Source organism: Equus asinus, chromosome 3 (genome assembly GCF_041296235.1).
Source record: "Equus asinus isolate D_3611 breed Donkey chromosome 3, EquAss-T2T_v2, whole genome shotgun sequence".
NCBI lineage: Eukaryota > Metazoa > Chordata > Mammalia > Perissodactyla > Equidae > Equus > Equus asinus.
Genome location: NC_091792.1, coordinates 67,555,098 through 67,572,240, shown reverse-complemented (window position 1 = coordinate 67,572,240; position 17,143 = coordinate 67,555,098). Strand labels below are relative to the sequence as shown.

Sequence of the window (17,143 nt, the reverse complement as noted above, 5' to 3'; positions counted from 1 at the left end):
TGTTTCTATGAATGCTCACGAAGCAGGGAAGGGGGGTCAGTGCTCCTGAGACTAGTGTTGCTGACCGGTTCTTGAAAGGTGACCATGGCTTTTGCCATTTAATTGAATATTAACATTACATGATAAAGACTTTTCTCACTTACTTGCCACACTGTTTTCAGGTCTATGAAGATATAAAAAGTGGTTTTGTTTGAATGGTTTTTGTTTTTCTAAAGTCCAGCAAGGAAATACTGAAAAAAAAAATACCACTGGAAAGCCAATCGTGGAAGAAAACTGAAAAAAAAAAAGAACAAAATCCTCACACAAAATAAGCTAAGTTCCGGCACAATGACATCTTTCATATACATTATCTCATTTCATCTTCAAAACAGCCCTAAGATATTAGTAAGCCTAATTTGTAGTTAAGGAATTAGATTCTGAGAAGTGAGTTAACTTGCTTAAGATCACAAAGTTATCAAATGGTGAAGATAAGATTTAAACTTAGGTCTGTCAGATTTCAAAGTCCATTTTGATGGTACAACTGTTGGATTTATTCTTTGAACATGATTTTATCATCTAATTTCCAAAATCTTTTCTAAAAATGATTTCTTTATTCCTCCTAATTAAATCGTAATTGTTAGTGTCTTGGTACATAGTTAGCATACTTAGCTGAAATGGGTGAGTCACTTTGTGGTGTCCTGCAAATCCTACAGGATAGAAAGAAAATGAGGGTGGATTCCATGACCAAGATCATAGCTTGTCTTCTCATCACAAAAATCACACCACTCCTCTTCAGGAATCCCAAGAACTGGCCATATTTATTGAGCATCTACTTCGTGCCAAGTGCTTTTCTAGATTACAGAAATGAAGAGGGAAATCAAACTGGGAAATATTTCTTACTTTAAGAAGTTATCCTTTCCTTCGAGGAGTTTACATTCTTGTTCAGAGAGCCAAATGTAAACAAATCAAATAAATATGTAAGATGGTGATAAATGCTATAAAGAAAAATAAAGCAGGGTAAAAAAGTTTTAAAACAGAGAGAGAGAGAGGTTCATCTTGGATGCTATGATAAATAGGGAAGACCTCTCCAACAGGATGACATTTGAGCAGAGACTTGAAGGAAGGGAAAGAAGTGTCTGACTCTAGGGGAGGGTATGAAGGCAGAGCAAAGGACCTGAGGGCAGAACCTAGACTGTCATGTTTGAGGAACACTAAGGAGACCATCGTGCCTGGAATGTAGGAAGTCAGGGCAAGGATGGGAGGAGATGACATCTCACAGGGAGCAGTGGCTGGAACCTGAAGGCCCTCGTGGGCCTGTGTTAGGACTTTGTTATTCTTCCTGAGTGAGGAAGACAGTGGAGAACCTGAACTGAGGGGTGACGTGTTCAAATGTGTATTCTTAAGAGATTATCTTGGCCATTATGTTGAAAATAAACTGGAGGAAAGCACGGGCAGAAACAAGATGAGATAGGGAAATTGCACCATAAATCAGGGCAAGAAATGGTGATGGCTTGGAAAAGCAGTGATAGTAGATCTATTGAGAATAGCTGATCTTTGGAGAGAGTCAACAGTTTACGAGGTGAGTGGGAGAAGAAAAGTATAAGAAAACGAGAAGAGTAGGGTAACATCAAGAGTTTCGACCTGAGTAACTCCAAGAACGGGGAATAGGGGCTGGCCTGGTGGCATAGTGGTTAAGTTTGTGCACTCTGCTTCTGCTGCCCAGGGTTCACAGGTTTGGATCCCAGGCACAGACCTGCACACCGCTCATCAAGTCATGCTGAGGTGGCATCCCACATACAAAATAGAGAAAGATGGGCACAGACATTAGCCCAGTGACAATCTTCCTCAGGCAAAAAGAGGAGGACTGGCAATGGATGTTAGCTCAGGGCCAATCTTCCTTACCAAAAAGAAAAAAGAAGAAGAAGAATGGTGAACAATGATGGGGGATGGTGACTCAGAGGAAAGATCAGAATCTCCTGTTTTGATATATTAACTTTGACATATCTTTTTATATAAAGATTCCCAGGTAGAAATGCTAGATATACAAGATTGGAGTTCAGGAGCAAGGTCTATAAATCTAGGTCTTCGGTACATATAGATGGCAGAAGACATGACTCAGCAAACTGTAGCCTGTGGGCCAACTCTGGCTTGCTGCCTTTCTGTACAATAAAGTTTTATTGAAGCACAGGCCCTACCATTTGTTCACACATTGCCTATGACTGCTTTCCTGCCACAATGCCAGAGGTGGTGAGTAGTTGCAACCGAGACCACAGGGCTTCAAACCCTAAAATATTTTCTATCTGGATATTTACAGAAAAGTTTGCCAACCCTGGCCTAAGATCACAATGGGAGTGGGTGTAGATAAGCAGAGAAGAGATCCAAGAACAGATCCTTGAAGTACTTCTTTGAGGAGAGGTCAGACTGGAGGAGAAACTGACAAAGAGACCAAGAAGGAGTAGACAGTGAGGGAGGAAGAAAATCAGGAGAGACTCTTGTTCTAGAAGCTACTTGAAACAAAAATCTATCAAGGGAAAGAATGATCAATGATGTTAAATGCTTCTGAGCACTGGGAATTGGCCGCTGGATTTAACAAAGCAGAAGTTGTTGGACATGTGGATGAAGCCAGTTTCTGCGGAGTGTAGGAGTGAAAGCATGATTAGAGTGAGTCCAAGAGAAAATGAGAGAAGTGGAGTTGGAGACAGCTAATTCAGAAAATTCCTTCCAGACGTGTTTCTATAAATGGGAGCAGGGAAATGGGGTATAAGTTAGAGGGGGGAGGGCCATAAAGAGAAATTCATCCCTCACCGTGGTGGGTCATCCTTTTTATTCTCATGGGAACAATTCCATAGAAGAGTAAGCACTGACAATGCAAAGAATATGGAAGAATTGCTGGAATACTCTCCTCGATCTGGGGAGAGATGGGAGGTCCAGGACGTAAGTGGAGAAGTTGGCCTTCAGCCCACAGACCATTCATTCGTGTAGTAATGAAGGGGAGCTCAGGGTCTGAACAGGTGTAGCCCATTGGGTAGGCTGGTCGTGGGAGCTCATGGAAGTTCTCTTCTTATTGCCTCTATATTCCTGGCGAATTTGGAAGGAGGGGCAACTGCTCAAAGTGAGAATTTAAAAGAAAGTGTCAGAATTTCTAAGAAAGAAAAGTGAGTGTGAAAAAAATGTGCAGAAGGCTATGAGGGTGAATGGATCTTGGAAATGCAGCAGGTTTGCTGGAGAGTTGTTAAGACCACTTGAGGTTAGCAATCACGGCTTCAAAGTGCAAGCAGTCAGTATGGTGTGCTTTCCCCGTCAGTCTTCCAGGGAGTGGTGCAGGAGAGGCAGAGTGGGGCAGTTAGTATTACCAGGATTGGAGTTTTGTCAGGTGAGTAAAATAAAGCAAGAAAGCAGTAAGGAAGCTGAGGGAATTATCAAGGGGAGGATTTTAGTCTGGTTAGATTTTACTTTTCTTTTGATGATAACTGCATTCCTCAATGCTTTTATTATTTTCCAAACTACTTTCAAAAAAAAAATTTCTTCAGGTTTCTCAATAGACAGTTGCCCCATGAGAAAGCCTGTCACTGTGCAGTTTTTTCCCCAGGTTTATTGGGATATAATTAGCATATAACATTGTATAAGTTTACAGTGTTCAGTGTGTCGATTTGATACACTTATATATTGCAAAATGGTTACCACCATAGGTTAACTAACACTTTCGACCTGTCACATAATTACCATTTCTCTTTTGTGGTGAGGACACTTAAGATCTACTCTCTTAGCAATTTTCAAGTATATAATACAGTGTTATTAATTATAATCACCATGCTGTACATTAGGTCCCAGAACTTATTCATCTTATAGCTGGAAATGTGTACTCTTTGACCAATACTGTGCAGTTTTATAAACTATAGTAGCAACTTAACCTTTTATCTTTAAAGGAAGTGTATTGTCTCATAAACTTAACATGTTATTTCTAAAGGTGATCTTGTATGCATTGTAGATTATTTGGTTCAGTCCAGGTTTTAGAATTAGAGGAACACTTAGTTTATTGTGACTCCCAGGTGCAGAACTTGTTCATGTAGCAGGTTCCTTTCCTAGTGTCCAAACCAGCACTGAGTCAACCTGGTTAATTCTGAAATATTATGACTCTGAGAATGCTACAAAGCATTGAGTAAATACACTTGAAGTAAAGTTGTAGAAATGAACTACTAACAGACAATTAGATTTCTTGAGCTTGCAAGCAGAAAAAGTTTGTTTCAATAGGATCTTTCCTCCCAAAAGAGGAGTTCACAGACCTGAAATATCTGAAGCTGTCTGCCTTGCCTAAGAATGAAGATGCTGGCCTATGCAAAAAGGGATGGTAACTTCCATTTCACAAGTATGTTTGGAAAGAAGGTTTTTACAGTGCTATTATAAATAAGTGTGAAAATCTAAAGTATCTGAAAATGATAAAAGATAATATCACCATTATGAATTGTCACTTTGCCATTTATTCTCTTTGGGCAGCTTTATAGAAAGCTCAATACTCACGTGGCCTTAGTTGGGATAGAAATCTGGAATGATGAGGATAAGATAAAGATAACCCCAAATGCAAGCTCTACCTTGGAAAATTTTTCTAACTGGAGGGGGAGTGTCCTCCCAAGGAGAAAGCATCACGATGTTGCTCAGTTAATCACGTATGTACAGATTTTCTCCTTTGTATGTTGAGTGGTTTTTAACATAGAAACTTTTCAGAGTCTTGGCAAAGCAAGTGGTATTTTGGGGTATAGGGTAAGAGGAAGTGGTTTATACATAGGGGGATTAAAAGTTTAAAAAGTACTCATTTGGATCTTATGTTGAATATGCTCTTACTTTTGATTCAAGTTTTTCTTTTTTTTTTTTTTAAAGAGAAGCTGATAATTAGCAGTGAGGCATAAGAAGTTTGTCTGTTTTGATTGGGTATACAGGAAGGAAAGACAGGTTTAGGTAACGGCAAGAGGAATTTAGATTCAATATTTTAAAAGAACTAATTAGCTTTAAGGGCTAGTCGGGACAAAATTCAAGGATAGAAGGAAAATGGATTACTATATTCTAATCTCACACCTCTACCACGCTGCTGACATGACTAATTAAAAAGAAAAAACCATGGGAAATAAATCAAAGCACTGTACATTCCACAAGACTGCTGAGCGTATACCCCAAAGGAATCAGGAAAATTCTGCCAGATAGTTTGCAGCTGGAATCAGATGGAAGGAAGCAGCTACTTGAGTTTCACTCAATAAGTGGACTACGTCCTGCCAGAATTAATTAATACTCGGTGCTGGTTGTCCATTACTGCAGAACACATCAGCCAACAACTTACTGGCTTAAAATAAGTCTTCTTCACTTATATGTCTGGTGCCTTGCCTGGTTTGACTAGAGCAGGGGGTCTGGCTGGTCATCTCTCTGTATATACAGCTTTTCATGCAGCTAACATGAACTTCCTCCAACATGGCAGTCTCAGGGTTTTGGACATCTTACAAGATGACTAGCTTTCCCCAGAAAAGCATTCTAAAAAGCTCAGGAGAAAGCTTCAAGGCTTGTTATGACCCAACCTCCAAAATCACAGTGTCACTTCTGATATATTCTGTTGCTCAAGAGCAAGTCATAGATCTAACCAGATTCAAGGGAAGGCACTACACAGGATGTGAATACCGCAAGGCTCATTGGAGGTTATCTTTGAACAGTAGCAGCCAAGGTTCCTTAATTTGGAAAGGTGAGTTCCAGACTCAAGGGCCCACCACAGAACAGAGCTCATTTTTTGGAGAGATTTAGTGATTTTCCAAGGTCTCACAGCTAGCAAGAAGTAAGGGAATTCAACTCTTACCAAACTGGCTCCAGAGCCATGCGCAAATTGCAGTGTATTCCCATATTGTGAAGTAAGAGGGTAGAGGCATAACAATCATAGACAAGATGACAGATGTATAGATAAAAAATGGCAATCCAATATCAAGAGTAGAGTTCCTGAACAGATCAGAATAAGCGGGTACAAGCACTAAAAAGATCTGATGGAAGGAAATAATTGTGCTTTCACTTGTAAACTGAAAGTCTTACCATTTACCTGACAAACATGGACAAAAGATTCCTATACATAGACACACCAAGGTAGGAAACTTTGAGTCCAAATATTCTCTCTCTGCTAAGAAAAGGAACCAAAAAAGACAGCTCCACGGGGAGGGGGGAGATTGTATTCTTTATAAATGAGCTAGTATTCAGTATTGAACCCACGCAAATGTAGACTTGGGTATAAGTAATTTTACAATGCATGTTTAAAAGAGAATATAAATGCCATACATTTTTAAAATATCACATATGATGCAAAATGTCATTTCAAGGTAACAGGTATCTGAAAACTCCACAGGAAGTGGAAAGTAGAAGGAAGTTCTTTAATTTCCTGATTTTGCACGACAAAATCAACACTCTCCATTCTTGATGATGATAAGTGGGAAAAAGATAGGTTCAACTTTTTATGTCAAAGCATCTACTAAGGAAGTTTTAAAAATGATGCCTACTTTGCAAATTTCTAGAGACAAACCAGGGCCAGGATATTGAACAGATAGCAGAAGAATAATAAAGAAAGTACATGGAATCATTACAAATTGAAAGAATAACAAAATGAAACAGAACTCAAAAAAGGAAATTAAAATTGCTAAAGACCAAACATATCATCTATGTAAATAAATGCAAGTGGGTCGAATCCCTCTTCAAGTAGGACAACTCCTTCAATAATATAAATGCCTTAATAACACACATACTCTCAGAATGGGCCCAAACTCCAGATACTACAATAACTAAAGCCATGCTAAGGGAAAACAAAAGTAAATGGATATAAAAATATATGAGGAAAATATTAATTAAAACAAAGCCTATGTGACAATACTAATATCAAAATAAGTATATATATAACAAAAATATTTATTAGGACAAAAACATTCCCCTTTATTTTCTGACAAGAAATGAATTCCACAATAAAAAGTGTAATAACTACGAATGAGAGATAAAATATTACAAGTGATTACATCCAGGTGCTCAGATTTAGGTGATATGACAATCACTGTATAAAAAAACAATGGCTTTATGCAAATTCAAAAATTGAAGAAAATCTTTAAGAGTGATGATTCACACTGTGAGTTTCTCTGTTAATCATTTAGATTCTGGGTGAATTGTCTATAGAAGATGTAGGTTAGAATCGTAGTTGTTATGTCAATTTATTTCTTTCTTGCAGGGCAACAGAACTTTCTGGAACAACTGTGGGCCTTGCTTTCATGTCTACAATGTGCTCTCCATATCATTCTGTTGGCATTGTTCAGGTTTGTTTGAAGATAAACAATTCGTTCTATAGTTCGTCTGTCAAATGCTGTTTTTTCTCTATCTGTTGAGAAGATCATGTAGTTTTTCTCCTTTAGTCTGTCGGCATGGTAATAACATTGACTGAATTTCAAATGTTGAATCAGTCTTGTATATCCAGTAGAAACCCAGCATGGTCATAATGTATTACGTTTTTCATAGATTGCTGGATTCACCATGCTAGCGTGTCTTGAGGATTTTTGCATCTGTATTCATGAGGATTATTAGCCTGCAGTTGTTTTTCCTATAAGGCGTTTTTCAGATTTGGTTATTAGGGCAAATGTCAGGGTAAACTTGGCCACATAAAATGATGTGTGAGTGTATTGCAATAATTTCTATTATTGATATTTCAGTCGAATTCTGTTATGTGTGTGTGTGTTTGCTAGGGCAGCCATAACAAAATACCACAGGCTGTGTGGTTGAAACAAAAGAAATTTATTTTCTCACAGTTCTGGAGGCTGGAAACCCAAGATCAAAGTGTCTGTAGGTTTAGATTCTCCTGAGGCCTCTCTCCTTGGCTTGAAGATGACTACCTTTTAAAAATAATTTTATTGAGGTCACAATGGTTTATAACATTATATAAATTTCAGGTGTACGTCATTATGTTTCGACTTCTGTAGACTGCATCATGTTCACCAACGAAAGCCTAGTTTTGTCACCATACACATGTGCCCTTTTACTCCCTTTGCCCTCCCCCTGCCCCCTTCCCCTTTGGTAACCACCAGTCTGTTCTCTGAATCTATGTGTTTGTTTATCTTCCACAAATGAGTGAAGTCATATGGTAATTGTCTTTCTCTGTCTGACTTATTTTGCTTAGCATAGTACCCTCAAGGTCCATCCATGTTGTCACCAATTGCACGATTTCATCTTTTTTATGGCTGAGTAGTATTCCATTGTATTCCACATCTTTTTTATCCATTTATCCATTGATGGGCACTTAGGGTGTTTCCAAGTCTTGGCTATTGTGAATAATGCTGCAATGAACATAGGGATGCATATATCTTTTCGAATTAGTGTTTTCATGTCCTTTGGATAAACACGCAGAAGTAGAATAGCTGGATCCTATGATAGCTCTACTTTTAATTTTTTAAGAAATCTCCATACTGTTTTCCAGGGTGGCTGCACCAGTTTGCATTCACACCAGCAGTATATGAGGGTTTCCTTTTCTCCACATTCTCTCTAACACTTGCTATTTCTTGTCTTTTTAATCATAGCCATGCTAACAGATGTGAGGTGATATCTCACTGTAGTTTTGATGTACATTTCCCTAATAATTAGTGATGCTGATCATCTTTTTTGTGTGCCTGTTGGCCCTTTGTGTATCTTCTTTGGAAAAATGTCTGTTCATACCCTCTGCCCATTTTTTGATTGGGTTGTTTGTTTCTTTGTTGTTGAGTTATATGAGTTCTTTATGTATTCTGTACATTAACCTCTTATCAGATATATGATTTGCAAAAGTTTTCTCCCAGGTGGGTCGTCTTTTTGTTTTGTTTCCTTTGCCATGCAGAAGTTTTTTAGTCTGATGTAGCCCCATTTGTTTATTTTTTCTTTTGTTTCTCTTGCCTAAGGAGACATGGTATTCAGAAAGATACTCCTAAGAGCCCACTGTCTTTGTTTACTTCTAGGATTTTTATGATTTCAGGTCTTACATTGAACTCTTTAATACGTTTTAATTTTTGTGTATGATCTAAGATAATGGTCTACTTTCATTTTTTTGCACATAGCTGTCCAGTTTTCCCAGCGCTGTTTACTGAAGAGTTTTCCTGTCTCCATTGTATATTCTTGGCTCCTTTGTTGAAAATTAGCTGTCCACAAATGTGTGGATTTATTTCCTGGATCTCCAATCTGTTCCATTGATCTTTGTGTCTGTTTTTCTGTCAGTACCATGCTGTTTTAGTTACAATAGCTTTTGAGTATATTTTGAAATCAGGGAGTGTGATACTTCCAGCTTTGTTCTTTTTTTTCTCAGGATTCCTTTGGTTATTTGGGGTCTTTTGTGGTTCCATACAAATTTTAGGATACTTTGTTTTATTTCTGTGAAAAATATTGTTGAAATTCTGATTGGAATGGCACTGAATCTGTAGATTGCTTTAAATAATATGGACATTGTAACTATGTTTATTCTTCCAATCCAAGAGCATGAAATATCTTTCCATTTCTTTATATCTTCTTTAATTTCTTTCAAAAAATGTCTTATAATTTGGGGCCAGCCAGGTGGCACAGCAGTTAAGTTCGCACGTTCCACTTTGGCAGCCCAGGGTGCGTCAATTCAGATCCCATGTGTGGACGTAGCACGGCTCATCAAGCTGTGCTGTGGCAGGCGTCCCACATATAAAATACAGGAAGATGGGCACGGATGTTAGCTCAGGGCTAATCTTCCTCAAAAAGAAAAAGAGAAAAAAATGTCTTATAGTTTTCAGGTACAATGTACCTGTACACTGAATTAAATTTATTCCTAGATATTTTATTCTTTTTGTTGCTATTGTAAGTGGGATTGTATTCTTGATTTCTCTTTCTGCTTGCTTGCTGTTAGTGTATAGAAAAGCAACTGATTTTTGAATGTTGATGTTGTACCCTGCAACTTTTATGCATTCATTAATTATTTCTAATAGTTTTTTGGTGGATTCTTTAGGATTTTCTATATATGGAATTATGTCATCCACAAATAGTGACAATTTTACTTCTTCCTTTCCAGTTTGGATCCCTTTTATTTCTTTTTCTTACATGATTGCTCTGCTTGTGACTTCCAATACTATGTTGAATAAGAGTGGTGAGAGTGGGCATCCTAGTCTTGTTCCCATTCTTAGAGGGATAGCTTGCAATCTTTCACCATTGAGTATGATTTTGGCTGTGGATTTGTCATATGTAGCCTTTATTATATATAGGTACTTTTATTCTATATCCGTTTCATTCAGAGTTTTTATCATAAATCAGTGTTGAATCTTGTCAAATGCTTTCTCTGCATCTACTGAGGTGATCCTGTGATTTTTATTCTTCATTTTGTTAATGTAGTGTATCACATTGATGGATTTGCAGATGTTGAATCATCCCTGCATCCCTGGAATAAATCCCACTTGATTGTGATGTATGATCCTTATTGTTGTATTCGATTTGCTAATATTTTCTTGAAGACTTTTGCATCTATATTCACCAGCAATGTAGTAATTTTCCTTCTCTGTGTTGTCCTATTCCGGTTTTGGTATTAGGCTGATGCCGGTCTTGTAAAACGAGCTGGGAAGCATTCTGTCCTCTTCAGCGTTTTGGAAGAGTTTGAGAAGGATATGTATTAAATACTTGAATATTTGGCAGAACTTACCAGAGAAGCCGTCTGCTCCTGGACTTTTGTTTTTGGGAGTCTTTTTGATTACTGTTCTAATCTTGTTACTTGTGAATGGTCTATTCAGAGTCTCTATTTCTTCTTGATTCAGTTTTGGGAGGTTGTATAATTCTAAGAATTTATTGATTTCTTCTAGGTTATCCAGTTTGTTGGCATATAGCTTTCCATAACATTCTCTTACAATCCTTCATATTTCTGCAGTATCTTTTGTAATTTCTCCTCCTTTATTTCTGATTTTATTTGCGCTTTCTTTTTTTTCTTATTTAGTCTAGCTAAAGATTTGTCAATTTTGTTTACCTTTTCAAAGAACCAGCTCTTAGTTTCATCGATCCTTTCTATTCTCTTTTAATCTCTATTTCATTTATTTCCACTCTGATTTTTATTATTTCTTTCCTTTTATTGACTTTGGGCTTCACTTGGTCTTCTTTTTCTAGTTCTTTTAGGTATAGTGTTGTATTGTTCATTTTAGATTTTCTTGCTTTCTGAGGTAAGCATGTATTGCTATATACTTTCCTCTTAATACTGCTTTTGCTGCATCCTGTAAGTTTTCATATGTTGTGTTTTCATTTTCATTTGTCTGTAGGTAGTTTTCTATTTCTCCTTAGATTTTTTTCATTCTTCTAATAGTTTTTCAGTAGCATGTTGTTTAGTCTGCACATATTTGTGACTTTTCTAGCTTTCTGCTTGTGGTTTATTTCTAGTTTCATACCATTGTGGACAGAAAATATGCTTCTGAGGATTTCAGTCTTCTTAAATTTATTGAGACTTGTTTTGTTTCCCAGCATATGGTCTATCTTTGAGAAAGTCCCATGTGCACTTGAAAAGAATCCACATTCCAGTGCTTTTGGGTGGACTGTTCTATATATATATCTATTAAATCCATCAGGTCCAGTGTTTTATTTAAGGTCAATGTTTCCTTGTTGACTCTGTCTAAATGATCTATTCACTGATGTTAGTGGAGTAGTAAAGTTCCCTACTGTTATTTTATTTCTGTCAATTTCTCCCTTTAGGTCTATTAATAGTTGCTTTGGGCTTCTATGTTAGGTGCATATGTGTTATGCATAAGTGTTATGTCTTCTTTGTGGAATGTCCCTTTTATCATTATATAATCTCCATCTTTCTCTGTTATCTTTTTTGGTTTGAAGTCCATTTTGTCTAATATAAGTATAGCCACACCCACTTTCTTTTGATTGCAATTTGCTTGGAATATCATCTTCCATCCCTTCAGTCTGAGCCCACATTTGTCTTTAGAGCTGAGATGGGTCTCACAGTGGCTGCATATTGTTGGGTCTTATTTTTTAATCCCTATAGCCACTCTGTGTCTGTTGATTGGTGAATTCATTCCATTTACCTTCAGAGTGATTATTGATATTTGAAGGCTTAATACTTCCATTTTATCTTTTGTTTTCTGGTTGTTCTATGTTTCCATTGTTTCTTTTTCCTAGTATTTCTGTCTGCCATTTCAGTTTGATAGGTTCTGTGATGTTTTTCACAATTTCCTCTTTTTTGATGTTTCACAACTTTGCTCTGAATTTTTACTTTGTGGTTACCACAAGGTTTGTATAAAAGATTTCATGGATGTGATAGTCCTTTTTCTGCTGATAGTTTCTTATCTCCATTAGCCTATACAAGTTCCATCCTTTTCCTCTTCCCCTTCTCTGTTTTTGTTGTCACAGATTATCCTTTTTTGTATTGTGAGTTTGTTACCAATTTGATGAGTTTATAGTGATTTTTTATGCTTTCTTTCCCTTTAGCCTTTATGTTATAATTAAGCGTTTGCTAACCTATTCTGATCTAAAGCTGCAATTTTCTGATACTGTCTATTTATCACCTTGCTCAAACCTTTGTAAGCCTGTGCCTTTTTGTTTCAGGTACGAGGGCGCCTTTCAACGTTTCTTGTAAGACAGGGCTAGTGATGATGAACTCCCTCAGCTTTTGTTTGTCTGGGAAAGCCTTTATGTCTCCATCATATCTGAAGGATAACTTAACTGGATAGAGTATTCTTGTTTTTGTCTTTCAATACCTTGAATGTATCATTCTGCTCTCTCTTAGCCTGTAGAGTTTTTGCTGAGAAATCTTCGGACTGTCTCACGGGGTTCCTTTGTAAGTTATTTTCCTCTCTGTGGCTTCCCTTAATATTCTTTCTGTTATTGACTTTTGACAGTTTTAATATAATGTGCCTTGGAGGTGGTCATTTTGCATTGAGACAATTAGGAGTTCTGTTAGCTTCAGGTACTTGTATATCCAGTTCCTTACCCAGGTTTGGGAAGTTCCCAGTTATTATTTCCTTCACAAGCTCTCTGCTCCTTTCTCCCTTCTCTTTTCCTTCTGGGATATCCATTATCCTTAAGTTATTTTTCCTGATTGAGTCAGATATTTCTCATATAATTTATTTATTTTTTAAAAAATCTTAGTTCTCTCTCCTCTTCCACCTGAATCATTTCTAGATTTCTATCTTCAAGCTTGCTAATTCTCTCTTCCATATGGTCTTCTCTATTTCCAATGCTTTCTACTTTATTTTTTTTTGTCTCATTAATTTTGTTCTTCATTTCCAGAATTTCTGTTTGTTTTTTTTTCTTAGAGTTTCAGTCTCTTTGTTGAAGTGCTCCTTTACTCATTAATTTTATTCTTGAGCTCATTGAACTGTCTTTCTGAGTTTTCTTGTAACTCACTGAGTTTCTTCATGAGAGCTTTTTTGAATTCTCTGTTAGATCACAACCTTCTGTGACTTCAAGTTTGGTTTCTGGAGAGCTGTCACTTTTCTTTCTATTCTACCATGTTACCGTAGTTCTTCATGGTGCTTGATCAGTTATTCCTCTGGCAGCACATCTGTGGTAGCAAACACCTTTCTCCCTTGGGTAAGGCTTTCGTTACTTTGATTCTGAGCTATTTCTGGTTGTATTGGACAGCCTGCACTTTCCACCCTTCACTGCTTCTGTCAGAGGTGTCATTAGTGCCCTCCTTGTGCTAGTTGTGCCTCCAAGGTTGCTGGTGCCTTGCTACTTATGATGTCACTGCAGTCTCAGGTGTCACTACCAGGGCCACCAAGCTGTGAGCACTTCTGCTGCTTCCAGGGTTGTCTGGGTCTCATGTTCCCCCACTGGCTTTCCATGGCATCTAGTGATGCTACATTGCTGCTTTTGGGTTATCTGGGGGTGCTGGCAGCACTAATCCTGGGGGCATTAGGTTCATGAGTGTTGTGGCCACTGCTAGGGGCCAGGGGCTTGTATGCAGCCCCCACTGCTGTTAGGACAGATGTCAGGGGTGCCACCACTAGGGACTGGGTCATGGTACTGCTGTGGGTCCTAAAATCTCATGTCCCAAGTGCACTTGCCCCTGCTGGGGGAGGTGTAGGGACTGAGCTGTGAACACCATTGTTGCTCTTGTAGCCTCTGGTCTCCAGCTGCAATGCACTTTTTGAAACCTCAGGTGAGGGCACCACTACCACTGCCAGGGTATCTGCCTTTGGATCACCTCTACTGGAGGAGTGTGAGGGTGCTGCTCCACTGGTTCCACTGCCTCCTGGATGTCCTGTCTGCACATGTTCAGCTGTGTAGACGTATGAGTCTCTCAGGTGTTCTGGTGTGCTGCACAGGGAGTCCTTTGTTGGAGGATAACCACCTTTTTTGCCTCAAATGGCCTCTCATGACCTTTTTTCTGTGCATACCTATTCCTAGTGACACTTCCTCTTCTCATAAGGACACCAGTCTTATTGGATTAGGGCCTCACTTCTTGAACTCATTTAACCCCAAATACCCCTTTAGAGGCCCTGTCTCCAAATACAGTCACATTGGGGGTTAGGGCTTCAACATATGAAGGGAGGGTGGCACAATTCAGTTCACAACAGTCTGGGAACATACTTTGTAGAATTTTGATATTTTTAATTTCTTTGAGGTTTATTCTTGATCAGTACTCTATTTGAACTTGAAAAGGAATGTCTCCTGCTGTTGTTGAATGGAGTGTTCCGTAATGTCAATTATGTCAAGTTGACTTACAAAGTTGTTCAGTTCTTTTGAATCATTTATGGAGAGAGTTTAAGTATCAAGTGTAATGGCACATTTGTCTTTCTTCTTTCCATTCTATAAGTTTTCGCTTCACATGTTTTGAAACTCCGTTGCTGGGCAAATACACAAATAAAGTTGTTTTGTCTTCTTGGAGAATTGATCCATTTACCATCTCATGTTCCTTTTTCTCCTTGAAATGTTCCTGCTCTGAAGTCTAGTTAGTCTGATATCGATATAGTTACTCCAACATTTTGAGGCTAAAATTTGATTGATGCAACTTTTTCCTTATTTTCATTTCTAGCATATGTATCTCTTTACATTTAAAGAAGGTTTCTGGTAGACAGTATGTACTTGAGTTTTACTTTTTATCCAATATGACAGTCTCTGTCTTTTTTTGGTATATTTAAATCATGTGTATGTCATATAATTATTGATATTGTGGGACTAAAATATACCATCTTGCTGGAATTGTCTATTCCATCTATTTTATTTCTTTCTGCCTTCTTTAGGATTAATTATTTTAAAAAATAATTTCATTTATCTCCATTTTTAGCTTTTTATTGATATCTTTGTTTGTGGGTTTATTTTATTTTTTTGCTGAGGAAGATTAGCCCTTAGCTAAATCTGCCACGAATCTTCTTCTTTCTGTACATGAGTTGCTGCCACAGCATATCCACTGACAGACAAGTGGTATAGGTCTGCACCCAGGAATAGAACTCAGACTGCTGAAGCAGAGCACACCTAAAGATTGTTGCTAATTTTTCTTTAGACAGTCCTCTTTCAGTGCAATATAAATAAGAAAAAATTAGTTTTATGTTTATCTTATCCTTCCCTTTGCTTACTTTTACTGTGTTCCCAACATTCTCCATTTTTTTTCCTATAGATACAAGTTTCTGTTTGGTCTAATATTTTTTTCTTCCAGAGGAATTTTTTTTAACATTTCTTATAATACAGGTCTTCTGTCAATGAAATTCAGGTTTCTTTTTTTCAGAAAATGACTTGGTCTCTCTTTCACTTTTGTATATATTTTCACTGGGTTTATAATTCTGAGTTGACAGTGTGTTTCTTTCAACATTTTTAATAATTTCACTCCATTATCTGCTGGTTTGCCAAGTTCCCTGATGAGAAGTCAGCTGTAAACTTCATCTTTGTTCTTCTGTAATGAGCCTTTTTTTCCTACTTCAAGATTTTCCCTTTGTCTTTAATTTTTCTCGCTTTTATTATAATGGTATAATGATGTGATTTTTTAAGTGAGGGGTAATTTATCCTGCTTAGTGTTCCTTGAGCTTCTTGGGCTTGGACTTGTTATCTCTGATTAATTTTGGAAAATTCTGAGCCACTATTTTTGTTCCTATTTCTTCTATTCCATTCACAGTCTCTTCTCTTTCTGGGATTCCAGTTACACATATGTATGACCATTCTATACTGCCCTAAAAACTTGTATGCTCTGTTCTGTTTGTTTGAGCTTTTTTATTTTTATCTATTTTTCATTTATGTTTCCATTTGGATACTTTCTGTTGAACTATTAAGTCCACTGATTCTTCTCAGACATTCTGGATTTACTGTTAAGCCTGTTGAAGGCATTATTCATCTGTTACTGTCTTTTTCATTTCTAGCATTTCCATTTGATTGTCTATTATGATGTCCAGCTCTCTGCTGAAATTTCCCATCCAGCCTTGCATGCTAGTCATGTTTTCCACTGAAGCTTTTAATGTCTTAATAGTAGTTATTATACATCACCTGTCTGATAATTCTGACATCTGTGTCATATATGAGCCTGATTCTGTTGATTGGCAGGGCATTATTTTCCCTCTCCTTTTGGACGCCTCATTGTTTTTTGAAAGCCAGACATCTTGTGAAAGATAGAAGTCTGAGATAATTTTTTTTTCTTGCCTGGAAATGCTCACTTCTTTCCCTCTACTGGGCCTTTAGTGTGAAGGTTTGAGTCAATCTAGCAGGAGTTTATGGTTGGATTTAGGATATTTTTGTTGTTGCTATGGCTACCCTCAGTACATCACAGGTTTTAAATTTCTCTCCCATTATTTTGTGTTTAGGGTGAAGCTTGGTTTGCCAGAGAGTTCTCAATGTGTGCTCCACACTCATGTTTAGGTCTTTACTGCACCTCACAGAAAGTCTCTTTATACCCTTCTGCTTCTTCCACCAATAGGTTGTTACTTTTTACTGGATTATTGTTAGACTTTTGGGTGGAGGAGAGCATTCTCTTTTGTTCTCATTAAGCCTCAGTCTTAGGCAAGGCCAGTGTCCTTTAGTGTCTGGGGTCCTTCTGGTGATCCTGCTCCACTACCAGATGGTAGAGACCTCTAATGATGTGGCCCAGCATGGGTTCCTGTCCTTCCTGGAGGAGGTCCCTGGAGAAGGGCCTGTGAGTGTGTGCAAAGCACGCTTGTTTCTGAGGTCCTGTGGATTCCAGACTCTTGCACTGACCTATAAGAAGTTAACTGAATTACTC

The 17,143-nt window shown here is 37.7% G+C and overlaps 1 protein-coding gene across 3 annotated transcripts in view; it reads left to right on the top strand.

The window, feature by feature from the left end:
* ADAM28 (ADAM metallopeptidase domain 28) overlaps positions 1 to 17,143 on the top strand; it is a 71,954-nt gene that overhangs the window by 20,120 nt on the left and 34,691 nt on the right. For all 3 annotated transcript variants that reach the window (XR_011502049.1, XM_014860804.3, XM_070505192.1), the window contains 2 exons: positions 4,474 to 4,643; positions 7,211 to 7,295. Coding sequence is in view for 2 of the 3 variants with exons in the window: in XM_014860804.3 (XP_014716290.3) it covers positions 4,474 to 4,643; positions 7,211 to 7,295 (255 nt within the window). In the remaining variant the exon portion in view is untranslated. The remainder of the gene's footprint in view (positions 1 to 4,473; positions 4,644 to 7,210; positions 7,296 to 17,143) is intronic.